We start from the raw sequence: 18,154 nt of genomic DNA on the forward strand, positions 1-18,154 counted from the left end.
GCATGCTTCGGAGCATGCATCCATCTGAGACGATACATAACAGCAGTTTTGCAAGAATGCTTTTTTTTTACAATCTTATACATGTTTGAGCACTAGATGACAGTAGTGTTTACACATTTTTAAAATCCTTCTTCCAGATGCTAGCATGCGCCTGACCCTACTCAGGTATGCTCTTCAACAAAGAATATCAAGACAACAAAGTACATTTAATAACAGATATACAGTGGATTGTTTTTATTTTTTTAAAGAGAATTTGTTTTGAGGTTCATGCCCTTTGCTGTGGCCAGTTAGGAACAGATGTAAATTAGTTTTTTCTCTTATCTAAACAATCACTGTGTAGAATTATGCAAGAACAGGAAAATTTGTTAGAGCATGTAATTTTAAGCCTATTGACCCTACACTACTATGTGCTTAACACCTGCAAATGGGTTAAAAACACAGCGGTAGTGCTGCTCAGAACCCGCGGAGCACTGATTGTCCCAAATGGAAACCACTGACGATCCAATCAGCAGCACTAGTTGCACATCTAGTTTGTGTGAGTAGCACTGCTGATACGATCAGCATCGGGTCCCAAGCTGCACTTATACTGTGTGTTTAACCCTTTTTGATGGGGTTAAGCACACAGTAGTGTAGGGTCAATAGTCTTACATTGTTTTAGTATGCCATACTCAGTTTTGCTGTGTTTAACTTGATCACGCAAATTCATGAATACAGCTGGAGTGCATTTTATTTTCTTGTATGTCCAATGGCAAATGAAAGTCATTCAATTACCCTTTTCTTTATGAGCTATTTCTATCAGCTACTGGTGTGCTTTATAATTTAACTTTAAAGGAATATATGCACATGTTCAAAAGATGTTTGCATGATAAAGGTTAAGGAACATGGAAGTAAGGCATCATTATATAATATAGAGCACAATATAATAAATAATACATAATAACTTCCAGTTTTTTGCAGAACTGTTGCACAATACCTTTATATTTTTGTTAGTTCCTTTAAACAATTTAAAAGTTACAGAAAATATATAAAGAAAATCTTAGACGAATATTTTAGAGCAATGCAGCTGCTGCATAAATGTAAAGTTCCCTGTCGGTATTGTGTAAGTTAACCATAAGCGCAGGATACAGCTGTCTAATGTGAACCAATGGGTTTGATAACGCCTTAGCACCAAGACAGTGCACTCTATATGAAGAAGCAGAGATTTACACAACAGCACCTTTAAGAGGTTAAAAAGAATGACTTTGAGGAGAGCTGCAAGCGCATTAGAAAAAAACAATAGCATTGTTGTGAGTGGTAACCTCACTATTGTTCCATTTAAATGGGTGGCATCCAATAGCAGATTATATTGCTTTATAAAATATGTCTCCCAGCAAAAGGTCACTACATTAGAATATGCTAAATACTTAGGAATATGGTGTCACATGTTTATCAGACTATAAACTGAGGACAAACATTATTTATAAGGGAATAAAAAAGCATGTCCGTTAGAGACATAAAAATGAAATACGAAATGTATAGCAATGCATTTAAGTTTTGATCAGACTAATTTCTGCAAAATTACTTATTTTAAAGGTCCACATTGGTTCATGCATTTTAAATACCTTCATTGGTTCATGCTTTTAATGGACCTCACTGGTTGAAGCCTTTTAAACATCCTCATTGGTTGCTGCCTTTTAAACATCCTCATTGGTTGCTGCCTTTTAAACGTCCTCATTGGTTCATGTCTTTTAAAGGTCCTCACTGGTTCAAGCCTTTTAAAACATCGTCCATTGGTTCATGCCTATTAAAGGTCCTCATTGGGTCATGCCTTTTAAAGGTCCTCATTGGTTCAAACCTTTTAAACAATCTTATTAATCAATGCCTATTAAAGGTCCTCATTGGCTCATTCCTTTTAAAGGTGCTTTCTGGTTCATGCCTTTTAAACATCCTCATTGGTTGCTGCATTTTACACGTTTTCAGTGGTTCATGTTAAATGCCTATTTCTATTATTAAATTTGCTTCCTTCTCTTGTTATCCTTTGCTGAACGGTTTATCTAGGTACGCTCAGGAGCAGCAAAGAGCCTAGGTTCTAGCTACTGATTGGTGGCTGCATATACATACACCTATGTGCTCAGTTAGAAACCAGTAGTGCATTGCTGCTCCTTCAACAAATGATACCAAGAGAATGAAACAAATTGTATAATAGAAGTAAACTGGAAAGTTGTTTAAAATGGTATGTTCTACCAAAATCATGAAAGAAAAATTTTGGATTTCATGTCCCTTTAAGCTTTAGTACAACATTTAAAAAAAATGTTAACCTATATTCATTTATATAGTCTTAAAGTGAACTTTGTGTAGATTTTACATGGTGGATAAGCCACATCTGTATTGTTAGACTGGAGAACCTGGGCCATTAGGAAAAAGCAAGCAGCTGCTTAGGGGTGCATTCACCCATCGGTGCACTTGTTTGGTGCATTAAATAAACAGTCTAAATTAAACTCTCATGGTGTAAACAGGACATGCAGTTTTAAACAGCTTTCCCATTTATTTCTATTAACAAATTTGCTATTTTCCCTTGGTATCCTTTGTTGAAGAGTAAACCTTGCTAGGCTTATAGGTGAATTTGCAGTTCACTTTCTTCTGTTTTAATTTTACATTCTGTAATTTGCAGCCAAGTACAACCCGTTTTGGTTGGCACTGGAGAATTTCTAGCTGTCTTAAATGCAAGTACATACTAGTGTGGATGCCGCTGGGTACAAGCACGACGAAAACATATATAGTCATGCCCATAACATGCACCCGTACACTAAAGATTGTAAGATTAGTAAGGAATGGTGAGTCAGTGCTTGCAGATACATGCACGAGTGCCACAATAACAAGTATGTTTTCCTTGGCTTCATATCACATTCTTTTAATGCAAAAACTACTTTTGGTGTTAGTAAAACATTCTCTTTAAATATATGATAACAGTTTTGGATGTTGTACCCCTTTTAAGTCCAACTGCTTCTTTTGTGCAGTATATTTTGAAAGCCATATTGTTCTAAAAATGTTAGGAGGGTATTGGTGTTTATGATATCAGGCTAAGACATATTTGTCATAACTTTGCAGACGGAGGCAGACTATAAATAGGAGGTTATTTTACAGAAATGTGTTTCCATGGAGACTATTTACTAACTGTACTATCATCCATACCAAATGGAATTTCAGCAGAAAATGCATTTCACAGAGGCGACCAAGCTTATTAAGGAGATAATACCCTTTTCTAGCATGTTCTGAGTGGGTGATCTTATTTCAATATGACATTAAGCTACTCAAGTAAAACATGCAAGTAAGGGTGTATATAAATGCATACCATGTAGATAACCACAGGCACTACGCACAATCTGTATATGTTTGCACTCATTATCATATGTTGTAGCATACTAATTATATGCAAACATTCTTAGATACAGAGACTTGATTTATATACCCACATCATGTATAAATCATATTTCCACCTCTTCAATCATTTGAATTTATGATCAAGGGATGAATAATACTTATTTAGAGGAGACTGCAGTGGTGTTCTGCACTTTACTGAGTTAAACAGAAAGGTTAAGCAGAGTTTAAACAGTAAGGGTTAATTAATGAGAGCAATTAGAGTGTACCTAAAATATGACTGCCGTCACGGCACAAGTATGCAGCTGTCAGATGTGTCAAGTTATACACTGATTAACACTACAGTTATAAATGTTGCATTACAAAAGGGATGTATAAAAGAGATGCATGATACCTGTTGCATACTACTGACAACTAATGGGTGTAAAATGGTTGATCTGTTTGTTTTTGTTGGTATAAAGCGGTTAACTTGTTGCTTTATGTGTGATACTAACAGCTAAAGGGTGTGAATTCATTACTAATTTTTACCTACTGTGTGCCAATGAGATTTACTATTTCATATGATTGATCTGTGGGTTATCTAGCTTCAGTGATGCATACATTACATGGACTAATGAAATAGAACATATACATTTTACATTTGAGCATCCCTTTAACTGTGCTATACCACCAACACTGGTACATTAATCTTCCATTTTCCCAGATACGATATATGTGAAGATAATCCCCATGTCTAAGAGACTCCCCTGCCTCTCTACTAATGATGGTGTAAGAGGTAACCACCTGGGTCAGCTGACCTAAAGACTGAGACATTTTTTTGTAGTTTCTAGGAGCTGAAGCCCTGAGTGTGGCCTACCAAGCTCTGAGTCTAGTACTTCACAGGTTGTGATTATTGCCTAAATACATATACATACATATGAAGACACAGATAGAGGGGTTTAGGGTTGTGAGTAAGTAAAAAGTTTGTTTGTAGCATGTCACACTGGGATGATTTTGACCACACTCCATCTATCTACCACTATTATTCAAGCTGAAATGTTATCATTGATTTTTGTTCCCACTGGGCTACAGCCCCAGATTTATTAGGATCCTAGCAATGCTCATGCTCAAAGACTAGTAAACTACATGATATCTTATGCTATATTTACTTTTTTCAACATAAATGTATCTTTTATTACTTACTGGCAAATTACAGTAATTTTTCCAATTTAACAAGGAAAACAATTTCATGCATGTAGCCTTTGGCAAACAAGTACCACATTCAGCAATTCGTAATAAGATAAACTGTTTAGACAGAGTTATTTCATAGCCTTAAATGCAATAAGCATTCCCAGGGCTTAACGTGTATAAATATTTCATTTGTATGATATGCCCTCGGGCTGATTCTGTTATACTAGGAGTTGGTGAGAGAGCTGAAAATAATAAAAAAAAAATAGAGATGAAACGGATAGAAAAAGATAAACTGAAGAGAAAGGAGGAGGAACAAAGAGGAATTGTGGGAGAGTATGAGGAATAATGAATGACTAAAAGTATTTTGGGACAATAAAACGTTATATATATATGAGGGTTTGTTTGTGTGTCTCTCTATTTCTGTACATTGGAAATATAATGCTGTACGCCAGTTCAGACTACTACCAAATGTGTGTACATGTGACCATTTTTACCAAGTGTCAGGATTGCTTCATATACGTCCTGCTATTTCAGTATGTTGCAATATCTTAATCAGCAGGTTATGCTGAACAATCAGCGTTCTATAGCATGTGACTTTTTCTGGCAAACTATTATAAATACAGACACATATCACACTAGAATGAATATGAATATAAGAAACATATTGACTCTAAGTTCTGTCCACAAATGGATTCATTTTCTATATGGCAATTGTATTGCTAAGTAATGTATCTATAAAGCAATGACATTGTTAAGTAATGGACCTATAAGACAATGGAATTGATTTTTTTTATATTCCTTCGTATTTCTGTATCATAGTTATACAATCATAAGTCACAGCAAAAAAGGACAGAGGCTCCATTTATTGTCTGTGCAATACATTAATCCATAACATACACATGAAAAATACAAACATTGCTAAATACTAAGTACAAGACGGCCTAGATTTACTAAAGTTTGTTGCAACAACAAGCTATTGCTACAAGAGCCTATGGTCTAACTAATGTGTTGCATTGTAATATCTGTAGCTCAGCTAGAGTCAGCCATACTGTGCAAATACAATGCAATAATGTGAGCAATGAAAAGTGAAATGTCTCATTTATTTTGTAGGTAGCAGATACTACAGACACACTCTCATTGATATTGCTGTACTCTCACTGGAACTCATGGCAGATAGAAAGCAGTAACACTCAAGGTTTTATGTAATGTCTGATAGGCTGCCCCTAAATCAGGATGTCTCTTCTGTTAGGGTCCAGCAGACTGTCACAGGAAATAAGCCATGGGGAGCGCTCTGCTGGTTCTTTGGGTGAGAAAGCAGCTGTGACAAGAGTATTGTGTGAGAGTTATTTCATATCCGACCCATGCGCTCATTTTATTTAATCTTTATAACACACTGTTTTGTGTTTTTTTCTTTGTTCTAAATATTTGCCCAGATTAACTGTTTTATGAAATCCTAAATGCACGGAGAGAAGCAATGCAGCACATATGACACTGGCAATGACAAAGTGACAGTTGTTGCTAAATATTTGGTTTTTCCTATTTAGGTCAGTAGAGTTGATCAGAGCACATAACACTTATAGCTGGTGCAGCTGGAAAATAAAAACAAGCTGTGCAATGTACAATGCCAGCTCTTAAGTGCACCATACCAAAGAAAGTAGATTGACAGCAGCATGATAAAGTAAAACTTAGCTTTTATTCATAAAAGCATTAAAAACCAGCAAAGTATTTAAAAACAATCCAAATTGACCTCTGGCTGGTAAGCAGATAGGCTCGCTTACGCGTTTCAGATAAACTCTGTAATCATTGCTAACGGCTACCTGCCACAGGTGTGCAATATATACAGGTGCATTATTTCTAATTGGTAAAACCCAATAGTAAAACAATCCAGCTTGAGGCATTTAAAACAACGGTAACTTCAATGGGACAAGGATATTAGTATATTTCAGATTATATACACATATTTTACCTCAGATACTAAACTCATAAATTCATAAATTGGGGCAGATCAAGAGAAGGAGAGAAATAGTCTGCATAAGCAGATAAATAAAATAGATCAATACAAAAAGTCAATTGCAAAACATTTGATTGACTTATATAGATACCAATGTGAATATATACATATAGAATGAATAGAGGTGCTAAGGGCATTAATGCAGTCAATGTACGCAAATACAAATATAATGTATATAAACACCCTCAGATATAAAACGTCTTTGGTAGCGTGTGAGAGTATAATGATGCTACAATGTTCTTTTACATATGGATACAAATGCATATATGTACATTGAAGGGTCTAAACTAAAGCAGTTGTACCGATAAAGAGAGGGGGTAGCGCTAAATTAGATGTAATAATTTAGAATGTATATGTAATACATGGGGAAAGGTACATATATACGTTAAAGGGGAAGTGTGTATATATACAAAACCAAAACGCCCCTATACCGACAGGTATGTTCATTAGTTCATAACTCCATAAACCTATGAACCTGTAGACTTGCAGATCCCCCTTAATGAACGTGCTAATGCAATTGTATACCTTATCAGCATAGTAAAAAACAATTGCATAGATCAGTGATTTTTAACCTTTTTTTTGCCGTGGCACACTTCTTTACATTAAAAAATTCCGTGGCACACCACCATCCCAAAATTTTAAAAAAATCACACATTGTAGCCTAATACAGCATATATATATACACATACACACAAACACACACATACTGTATGTATTATGCTGTTATGCCATGCCTCCTACAAACTACCCCTGCACTGGGAGTAAAAAACAAGCAAAGTTTAAAAAATATGTAACACTGTTGTCAGTCTGCCGTGGCACACCTGAGGATCTCTCACGGCACACTGGTTGAAAAACACTGGCATAGATGTTAACACACACATGTACAAAAAGTAGATGACTGAAGCTCCAGATGCAGGGCACGAGAGTAGCTGATACATATATTTATCTATATTTATGTTATTATATTTATACAGGTAGCCCTCAGTTTACGCCGGGGTTAGGTTCCAGAAGGAATGGTTGTAAATTGAAACCCAGTTTATAATGTAAGTCAATGGGAAGTGAGGGAGATTGCATTTTTCTGCAAACAGTTATTTCTATGCATTCCAATTTGGACTGAGTTATAGACAGGAAGATCTTGTTCCTTTGAAATTTGCTCGATAGCTCAGGTCTGGTTAAACTGATTAATTTCAGCTTGCTTGGCTTTGCTGCAACACAAGCGGACAGCTCCACCTACTGGCTATTTTAATAAATGCACTGCTTCTCAATAGCAGTCACATGACTGGAAAAAAAGGTTGTTATTCTGAAACGGTGTAAATTGAACCGTTTTAAAACGAGGGCCACCTGTAATCCTATTCTCAATAATTAATCAGATAAGATTCTGAATTTAACCCTAGGGACACTTGTGTGGCCAGTTGTGTTGTAAAAAAGAGAAATGCTATGGATTTTTAAATCCATAGCATTTCTCTTTTTTACAACACTCTATTTCTATTGCTCCCTCATTTGGGACAGCGCACCATATCAATAGCCTGGCACCTAAACGTATTGAGATTTTTATTATGATGTTCAGCAAAATGCTGTACCAAGGGAGGAGAAGCTGAACTAACACGTATTGTGGAGAGGTGTTCTCTGATCCTGGATCTAATATCTCTCGTGGTGAGACCTACATATTGAATTTTGCATTGAATGCAAGTGATCAGATAAATAACAAAAGTAGACATAGAGCTCTTAAGTGCAACCATACAATATTTGTAATTCACTTCAAATGTCATTTTAAAGCTCTTAATTCATGTCATTGATGCTATTACAGATAGATTTAAACTAAGGTATACTGCTTTAAAGGTATAAATAGTGTAAAGATGTGTTGTGAAATGCGTTGGTTCACAAAGATCACCTGTGCTTATGGTTGTCAGACAGGGAGGTGTTATTAGTAGTATAAAGTGATGTATTCATTGTTAATTTTGTAATATATATGTAATTCTCTGAGTGACTGATTATCCTTTTGTCAATGGAAATGTGACAAAAAAAATAATTGTGTGCTGCTTATGTTTAGCTTGGAATAACTATATGGGGCTTTATAAATAAGATTTAAATTTAGTATATTTAATGTATATACATTAAATATACTGCTATCTGTAATAATAGTCTAATATTAACTGTTTGAGATAGATAGATAGATAGATAGATAGATAGATAGATAGATAGACAGGTAGATAGATAAAAATGGTTTAAAGGGACAGTATACACCAATTTTCATATAACTGCATGTAATACACTACTATATAAAGAAGAATATGCACAGATACTAATCTAAAAATCCAGCATAAAACCTTTTAAAAACTTACTTAGAAGCTCCCAGTTTAGCACTGTTGATGATGTTTGGCTGAGACACCCAGTGAAAGGGGCTGGGAAAACAAGAACTACAGACACCCCCCCCCCCCCTTCCCTCTATATGAAAATACAGATTATACAAACAGGAGGAAGCAGGAATCTGTAGACATCAGTATACATCTAAAACTTTAGGGCTAGGTTAGGAGTCTGAAAATCAGCACAATGTTATTAAAAAGTAAGCAAAACTATACATTGTTACAAAAACACTCCCAGATGGGCTATATAAATAGATCATCTACAAAACATTTTCTGCAAAGAAAATTCTAGTGTACAATGTCCCTTTAATGTTTCTTACTGTGAATTTGCTATTTTCAGTGAACAATAGTAAACAATAAAATGACAAGTTGTTAAGAGATAAAATGTATATTCATTTGCATTGTATGCACGACTCTAGTTGACACCAAGCTTGCTTTATGTTTCAGATGGTGTCTTGGAGAAAGCAATGCATAAATGCATCCTTAAACCACTGAAGAACCATATTGAAACAATGCTGAAGGATTTCCGCGTAGCTGATGGCTCCTGGAAGCAGCTAAAAGATAACCTGCAGCTAGTGAGGCAGAGGACCCCTCAGGAACTGGGAGTATTTACCCCAACACCAGACTCTGTGGATGTAGAAAAGATCAAAGCAAAGTTTTTGACCATGCAGAAAATGTACTCGCCAGAGAAGAAGGTGATGCTACTCCTGCGCGTGTGCAAGCTGATTTATACCTGCATGGAGAATAACTCAGGTAGAGCTTATTACAGTTTTCCTGTTGTGTTTTAAGGGGCAGTATCAAGATGTCCTCAATACAACTGTGTAGTGAAGCATTCAGAAAAAAAAGTGATCTGAAGTGTTAAAGGGACAGTCTACTCACAATTAAACTGTCATGATTCAGATAGGGCATGCAATTTTAACCCCTTAATGACCACAGCACTTTTCCATTTTCTGTCCGTTTGGGACCAAGGCTATTTTTACATTTTTGCAGTGTTTATGTTTAGCTGTAATTTTCCTCTTACTCATTTACTGTACCCACACATATTATATATCGTTTTTCTCGCCATTAAATGGACTTTCTAAAGATACCATTATTTTCATCATATCTTATAATTTACTATAAAAAAATTTATAAAATATGAGGAAAAAATCGAAAAAAACACACTTTTTCTAACTTTGACCCCCAAAATCTGTTATACATCTACAACCACCAAAAAACACCCATGCTAAATAGTTTCTAAATTTTGTCCTGAGTTTAGAAATACCCAATGTTTACATGTTCTTTGCTTTTTTTGTAAGTTATAGGGCCATAAATACAAATAGCACTTTGCTATTTAAAAACCATTTTTTTTCAAAATTAGCGCTAGTTACATTAGAACACTGATATCTTTCAGGAATCTCTGAATATCCATTGACATGTATATATTTTTTTTTAGTAGACAACCCAAAGTATTGATCTAGGCCCATTTTGGTATATTTCATGCCACCATTTTACCGCCAAATGCGATCAAATACAAAAAATCGTTCACTTTTTCACAAATTTTTTCACAAACTTTTGGTTTCTCACTGAAATTATTTACAAACCGCTTGTGCAATTATGGCATAAATGGTTGTAAATTCTTCTCTGCGATCCCCTTTGTTCAGAAATAGCAGACATATATGGCTTTGGCGTTGCTTTTTGGTAATTAGAAGGCCGCTAAATGCCACTGCGCACCACACGTGTATTATGCCCAGCAGTGAAGGGGTTAATTAGGGAGCATGTAGGGAGCATTTTGGGGTAATTTTAGCTTTAGTGTAGTGTAGTAGACAACCCCAACTATTGATCTAGGCCCATTTTGGTATATTTCATGCCACCATTTCACCGCCAAATGCAATCAAATAAAAAAAAACGTTAACTTTTTCACAATTTTAGGTTTCTCACTGAAATCATTTACAAACAGCTTATGCAATTATGGCACAAATGGTTGTAAATGCTTCTCTGGGATCCCCTTTGTTCAGAAATAGCAGACATATATGGCTTTGGCATTGCTTTTTGGTAATTAGAAGGCCGCTAAATGCCGCTGCGCACCACACGTGTATTATGCCCAGCAGTGCAGGGGTTAATTAGGGAGCTTGTAGGGAGCTTGTAGGGTTAAATTTAGCTTTAGTGTAGTGTAGTAGACAACCCAAAGTATTGATCTAGGCCCATTTTGGTATATTTCATGCCACCATTTCACCGCCAAATGCGATCAATTTAAAAAAAACGTTCCCTTTTTCACAAACTTTTTTACAAACTTTAGGTTTCTCACTGAAATTATTTACAAACAGCTTGTGCAATTATGGCACAAATGGTTGTAAATGCTTCTCTGGGATCCCCTTTGTTCAGAAATAGCAGACATATATGGCTTTGGCGATGCTTTTTGGTAATTAGAAGGCCGCTAAATGCTGCTGCGCATCAAGTGTGTATTATGGCTAGCAGTGAAGGGGTTAATTATGTAGCTTGTAGGGAACTTGCAGGGTTAATTTTAGCTTTAGTGTAGAGCTCAGCCTCCCACCTGAAACATCAGACCCCCTGATGCCTCCCAAATAGCTCTCTTCCCTCCCCCACCCCACAATTGTCCCCGCCATCTTAAGTACTGGCAGAAACTCTGCCAGTACTAAAATAAAAGGTATATTTGGGCTTTTTTGAGTTTTTTTTTAGCATATTTACATATGCTGCTGTGTAGGATCCCCCCTTAGCCCCCAACCTCACAGATCCCCCACCAAACAGCTCTCTAACCCTCCCCCTCTGCCTTAATGGGCGCCATCTTGGGTACTGGCAGCTGTCTGCCAGTACCCAGTTTAGAAAAAAATGTGCTTTTTTTAAGAAAAAATCCCTTTTTCTGTAGTGTAGCTCCCCCCCCCACCCAATACCAACCCCCCACCCCTCCAAGATCCCTTTGACTGGTGTTTATTTTTTTTTAATTTTGCCCTTTTCCCCCACATACTTACATTTATTTTCTGTAGTATAGCGGTTCCCACCCGCTCCCGCCCCGTGCACGCGCCCGCCCGCCGCCCTATGTGCACGCGCGCGCGCCCGTGCGCGCCCCCGTCAGCTACGCCCCCGATCCCGCCCCCCTCCACCTTACACGGCCCATCGATGGCCGCCCACCCGCCTCCCAAGTCAGCTCCCACCCACCAACGATACCGGCCATCGATGTCCGGTGCAGAGAGGGCCACAGAGTGGCTCTCTCTGCATCGGATGGCCATGCAGGGTTATTGCAGGATGCCTCCATATCGAGGCATCACTGCAATAACCGGAAAGCAGCTGGAAGCGAGCAGGATCGCTTCCAGCTGCTTTCCACACCGAGGACGTGCAGGGTACGTCCTCAGGCATTAACTGCCTTTTTTTTGAGGACGTACCCTGCACGTCCTTGGTCGTTAAGGGGTTAAACAAATTTCCAATTTTTTTTTAGCATCAAATTTTCTTTGTTCTCTTGATATTCTTTGTTGAAAGCTAAACCAAAATAGGATCACATGCTAATTTCTAAGCCCTTAAAGACTGCCTCTTATCTCAGGGCATTTTGACAGTTTTTCACAGCTAGAGGGGGTTAGTTCACGTGTGCCATATAGATAACATTGTACTCGCGCACGTGGAGGTAGCTAGGAGTCAGCACTGATTGGCTAAAATGCATGTCTGTCAAAAGAACTAAAATAAAGGGGCAGTCTGCAGAGGCTTAGATACAAGGTAATAACAGAGGTAAAATGTATATAACAGTGTATGAACCTACATAGTGCTAATGCCCTCCCTCTAATACACTCCTAAAGTATTTACATATCTTCTACACAGCCACGCTGCTTAGCATGATGCAGAAATCACTGACTTCTACACACCATATAGGGAAGTATTTTATCTCTTAGGAAACCTCTAACATTAGTAGGTGCAGCTTGCATAAATAGGCTTTACATGCTTGTAGAAGGGGGACTTACAGTAGGTTAGAATATTTTCATTAATTAATAAAAAAGTAATTATTTAATTTGCTTGTGTTTGCTGTAACATATCTTGCATTTGCTGTAAAACTGTGCTTGTCCCATTCTCACTAGAGAGGCTGAAAGTCAGATTCTGTAAAGTATTGTACAAAATGCTGCATATTTCTGAAGCAGCTACAAACTGCACAGAGATTACTTAGAGCACTGCACAAACTAATTTACAGCTAGCCCTAACTGGCTACAATCAAGGGATATATTATAAATATATTGCCCAATTAGTTTGATGTTTGAGATTTGAAACCCATTAAGAAAGCATTTAAATTATGCAGGTGTTTGGCAATTCAATACTGATGCTAACTATTTACACATACAAAAGGTCCTTTAAGTTCACTAATTACTTTTGTGCAAAATAAATATTTCAAATAATTTAAATCCTTGAACTTTATATGCATTTAAATATACTAAATAGTATAATAGTTATTGAATGGCCAAGTAACACTGACTTTATGCTTCAGTATACTTATATGATATCTTTTTTTCCTTTTCCTTTAAGGGAGGATGTATGGAGCTGATGACTTTTTGCCGGTATTGACCTATGTGATTGCGCAATGCGACATGCTGGATTTGGACATTGAGATTGAATATATGATGGAACTGCTGGACCCTGCTCTTCTACACGGTGAAGGTAATGATAATTTAATCTAAAGCAATCAACTTAATAATATTTAACAACAAAGACTGCAACATATTGTATTGATTGATTATAATTAGCCCTTTTACTATGTGTTAAACCCATAGTTACATTTGCTCACCCTGGTGCAATGCATTGTCACTCCTTATTAGAATATGGTTGTTGAGTCAATCAGAAACAGTATACTTACATACCTACTTACATACCTACTTACATACCGACTTACATACCGACTTACATACCGACTTACATACCTACTTACATACCGACTTACATACCTACTTATATACCTACTTACATACCTACTTACACACCTACTTATATACCTACTTACATACCTACTTACATACCTACTTATATACCTACTTACCTACCTACTTATATACCTACTTACCTACCTACATACCTACTTACATACCTACTTACATACCTACTTTCATACCTACTTTCATACCTACTTTCATACCTACTTTCATACCTACTTACATACCTACTTACATACCTACTTATATACCTACTTATATACCTACTTACATACCTACTTACATACCTACTTATATACCTACTTACCTACCTACTTATATACCTACTTACCTACCTACTTGCATACCTATTTACGTACCTACTTACGTACCTACTTACGTACCTACTTACGTACCTACTTACATACCTACTTTCATACCTACTTACATACCTACTTTCATACCTACTTACATACCTACTTACATACCTACTTTCATACCTACTTTCATACCTACTTTCATACCTACTTACATACCTACTTTCATACCTACTTTCATACCTACTTTCATACCTACTTTCATACCTACTTACATACCTGCTCTCTTTGTGTTCATGAAGCACCATAAAGGGATTTATTCTATAAAGTTTAAATACTTGGCATTTTTACGCATCTACTACTATTCTAGTGGTTACAGCTAAAGAAAATGGCCAGTAATTAAATGTTAGTGTGCGTTTTTGCAAATTTGAATTGCATGTGTATTTATTTCCACTGCAGCCGGAACAACACACCCAAATATTTCATGAATAGGGAAAGAACTCTTAAAGGAACTGTAATCAAATAGCCAGTCTGTGCATAAGGATGTAATATGGATTCTTGCTTATTACATGCAGTAACAACAAATTTCTTTGGCCTGCAATGGGTTACTTGGCCGCTTTTATTTTTCCATTGTAAGATTCCTGTATCATTCTATGGTTAAGTTGAACTAAATAATTCCATCCTGCCGACTGAGTGTTATGAAATAGATAACCACCTCCCTTCCTGAAGTTGCCTTTTCCCTGCTCGCAAATAGATTTTTTCCTGAAACTAATGTTTTTGTCTCTCAGTACGAGAAAATACTTGTACTGTGATGTCAGATAAAACAATTAACACTTAGGGCCAGATTACAAGTGGCGTGCTATTTAGCGATTTTGCTTGATCATAAACTTCGCTAGAAGTAAGCAAGTTAAAAGTCTGGGTGTGAGCAAAATCCGACATGCAGTAACCAACTATTTTTTTAACATATGCAGAAGAAGAAAAAAAAACACCTATAGCTCACATGTTAAACTGGCAGGAGTTATGAATATTTTGCATTCCAATGTTCACATACAGAACAATGTAATTATTATTGTAAATACATATTTCTATGTATACCTATATATACCTCTATCTATGCCTATAAATATATAGGTATATATATCTATTTTACATTATCACTTATATATAGAGATACAAGAAAAGTGGAGTGCTCAGTCTTTAAACCCCTTGGTCTCTAAAAGTATATAAATGAGATCATTTATCTCTCTCTATGTGAAGAACATAGGAATGTAAAATATGTGTAATGCGCTTCAGATTTTGCACTTTAGGTCTTACGGGTTGTCCGGTTAGCACGCATGAAGAATTGCTAACCTCAATATGCATTATTGAAATATTACATATAAACTATTTAAAAAATGTAAACATTATTATACATACTGTAAAAAAATCTAAATAAGCTATAGAAGATTGTGTACGGGTATAGTGAAAATAACAATCAAACTAAAGAAAGAAATCCTAATAGAATGGAGACTAAGTCCGTTCTATTCAGGAAAAGACTATCCTATCTGGCACACACCTATGTCCTCACAATAGATGGCCAAAGTAAAGAAACGACAGAAAACTGCAAGCTTGTCATGTGCTACATATGAAGTTTGGATTCTAGGAGCCTATTATCTTTTGAAGAGGAACCAGTGTCTTTATACCTGAACTCAGTTATACTAGAGAGCTCTCTAGATAGTTTTTGATGTGCACAGGGGTCTATTTTTGGGAATTGCCATCTTTTTGAGCTTACATGTGATTGTATAAATAAATTGTATGTCCAGGGATTTTGAATATGTATATGATTTTATTATTATTTTTGGTTTTCATGTAGTATATTTTTTCTTTTGCAATTTTCTGTCTTTTCTTTACTTTGGCCATTTATTGTGAGGTATATAATGGACTTAGGGGCCAATGGCCCCCTGATGCTGATGAAACAGCAGTTTTGAAGCAGTGCTCCTTAACTGGTCCACCTGCTCTGAGGCTGCGGACATCAATCCACCCGATCGTGTACGATCGGGTTGATTGACACCCCCTGCTAGCGGCCGATTGGCCATGAATCTGCAGGGGGCGGCATTGCACAAGTAGGTCACAAGAACTGCTTGTGCAATGTTAATTGCCGCCAGACATTGATAAATCCATTCTATTAGGATTTCTTTCTTTAGTTGTATATATATATATATATATATTTATATATATATATAAATTTAATTTTTTTACAGTATGTATAATAAATGTATTAATATTTTTTGTTGTGCCCCGCAGTACTACCGGATTATCTTCAGGCAACTATCACTTGATCTCCTGTGATGGCGGGGGAAGCCGTATATGTAGTAATCCAAGCCCCTTTCGTTTGCGGCCAAAGTCAATCCTCCGCTCAGCTCGCCACTCCTATCCACCTGAGCGGTGCACTGTGCTTAACGGTGTTCCAACAATCGAGGCCTGCCCTTTGATTCACCTCACAGATCGATTTAACGTCCTTTGGCCCCACGCTTGCTCTGCAGCTCTTTACCATCGGTATCTCTTAGGGAACGATATCCAGTCCCACGCCCACACTCCGGACTTCTGGGTCATAGATCAGACCTATAGTATCTCCAGTACGGAACTCTGTTTAGGGGTCTGACTCATGCAGCTGAGTCGCGCTGCTTGCTCCGCCGTTCCGCCACCAGCACCACCGATATGATGCAATTGCCCTAGGGAGTATTAGTTCACTCCAACAACGGGCTTGTGGAAGGGAAGATTTTCCTATCTCAGGCTCTTAGCGTCCAGACTCCACCATTACGACGCTAGCTCCTCCCAACAGAACCGGAACCACCAGATGTATTAATATTTTTTAATATTTCATAAGTAATATTTAAATATCGAGGTTAGCCAGTCTTTATGCGTGCTAACCCAACACCGTGTTAGACCTAATTCACAGTGTCGGGTTAACACACACAAGGCAATATCTGCCCTTACATGGCCAATTAGGGGCAGAAATAAATTTGTTTCTGCACTGATCAAGCAATCATTTTGTAGCGTATTGCAGGGTGCGAATTTTATGTATTTTTTACTTTCAGCAAATATCTATTTTATGGAAAATGAAACACACTTTTCAGTGCAATTCTCCTTTAAAAGAACATTAAACACCTCTTGCTGTGGTATAAAAATTGTTCATTGTTCCCTGCTCCCTAAAGAGCCTAAAAAGTAAATTCTCTAACTGTAGCCACCAATCAGCAAACGCTACCCAGGGTGCTGAACCAAAAATGGACTGGCTCGTAAGCAAATAAAGATACCAAGAGAATGAAGAAAAATTGATTAAGATTGCATGATCTATCTGGATCATGAAAGAAAAAAAATGTGTGTTTAGTGTCCCTTTTAAGTGTTTTATGTCCCTTTAAATTCATTTCAAAATATTGCCACAGAACACCTTGCTAACTTGATTGTTATAGAAGGCTGTAAACAAGTTTCTTAGGTACAATATTTTCTATTTTTGTGTTTATTTTCCTATAGGTGGTTATTATTTGACAAGTGCATACGGAGCACTCTCACTGATAAATAATTTCCAAGAAGAGCAAGCTGCCCGTCTGCTTAACTCAGAGACCAGGGATACCCTAAAACAATGGCACAAAAGGAGAACAACAAACAGGGACATCCCATCTATTGATGATTTCCAGGTATGCAACCACAACAAGGTAAAACCATACAATCTTTATTAGGTATAATTATTCATTAATATTTATAGTGCAAGTTTCTTATTTTTATCTAAAATTTAAATGTAATTGTCTGTAATCATAATAAATGTATTACTGGCTCATAAGGATAAATCTTACTAGCTGGGGCAGTGATTATGTATATGAACGCGTGCACAGAGATTCTAAAATCCTGGCACATCGCATTATCTACAGTGAGAAAGATTGTTTTAGAATAGGGGTTACCCGCCTTAGGCTTTGGGGCAACAATACTACAATATTTTAATGTGATAAATGTGTTTGAACCAGAAAGGTATCTTGCAAACAGCAAAAAGTATGTACTAATGAATAGATGATTGTTAGGTGT

At 36.8% G+C, this 18,154-nt stretch overlaps 1 protein-coding gene across 1 annotated transcript in view; it reads left to right on the forward strand.

Moving 5' to 3' along the window:
- Window positions 1-18,154, forward strand: part of RIN2 (Ras and Rab interactor 2) — a 330,034-nt gene that overhangs the window by 310,623 nt on the left and 1,257 nt on the right. The window contains exons 11-13 of the mRNA XM_053712006.1: window positions 9,349-9,654; window positions 13,402-13,533; window positions 17,609-17,772. Coding sequence (XP_053567981.1) covers window positions 9,349-9,654; window positions 13,402-13,533; window positions 17,609-17,772 — 602 coding nt within the window. The remainder of the gene's footprint in view (window positions 1-9,348; window positions 9,655-13,401; window positions 13,534-17,608; window positions 17,773-18,154) is intronic.

This window comes from Bombina bombina, chromosome 4 (assembly GCF_027579735.1).
Source record: "Bombina bombina isolate aBomBom1 chromosome 4, aBomBom1.pri, whole genome shotgun sequence".
Taxonomy (NCBI): Eukaryota; Metazoa; Chordata; class Amphibia; order Anura; family Bombinatoridae; genus Bombina; species Bombina bombina.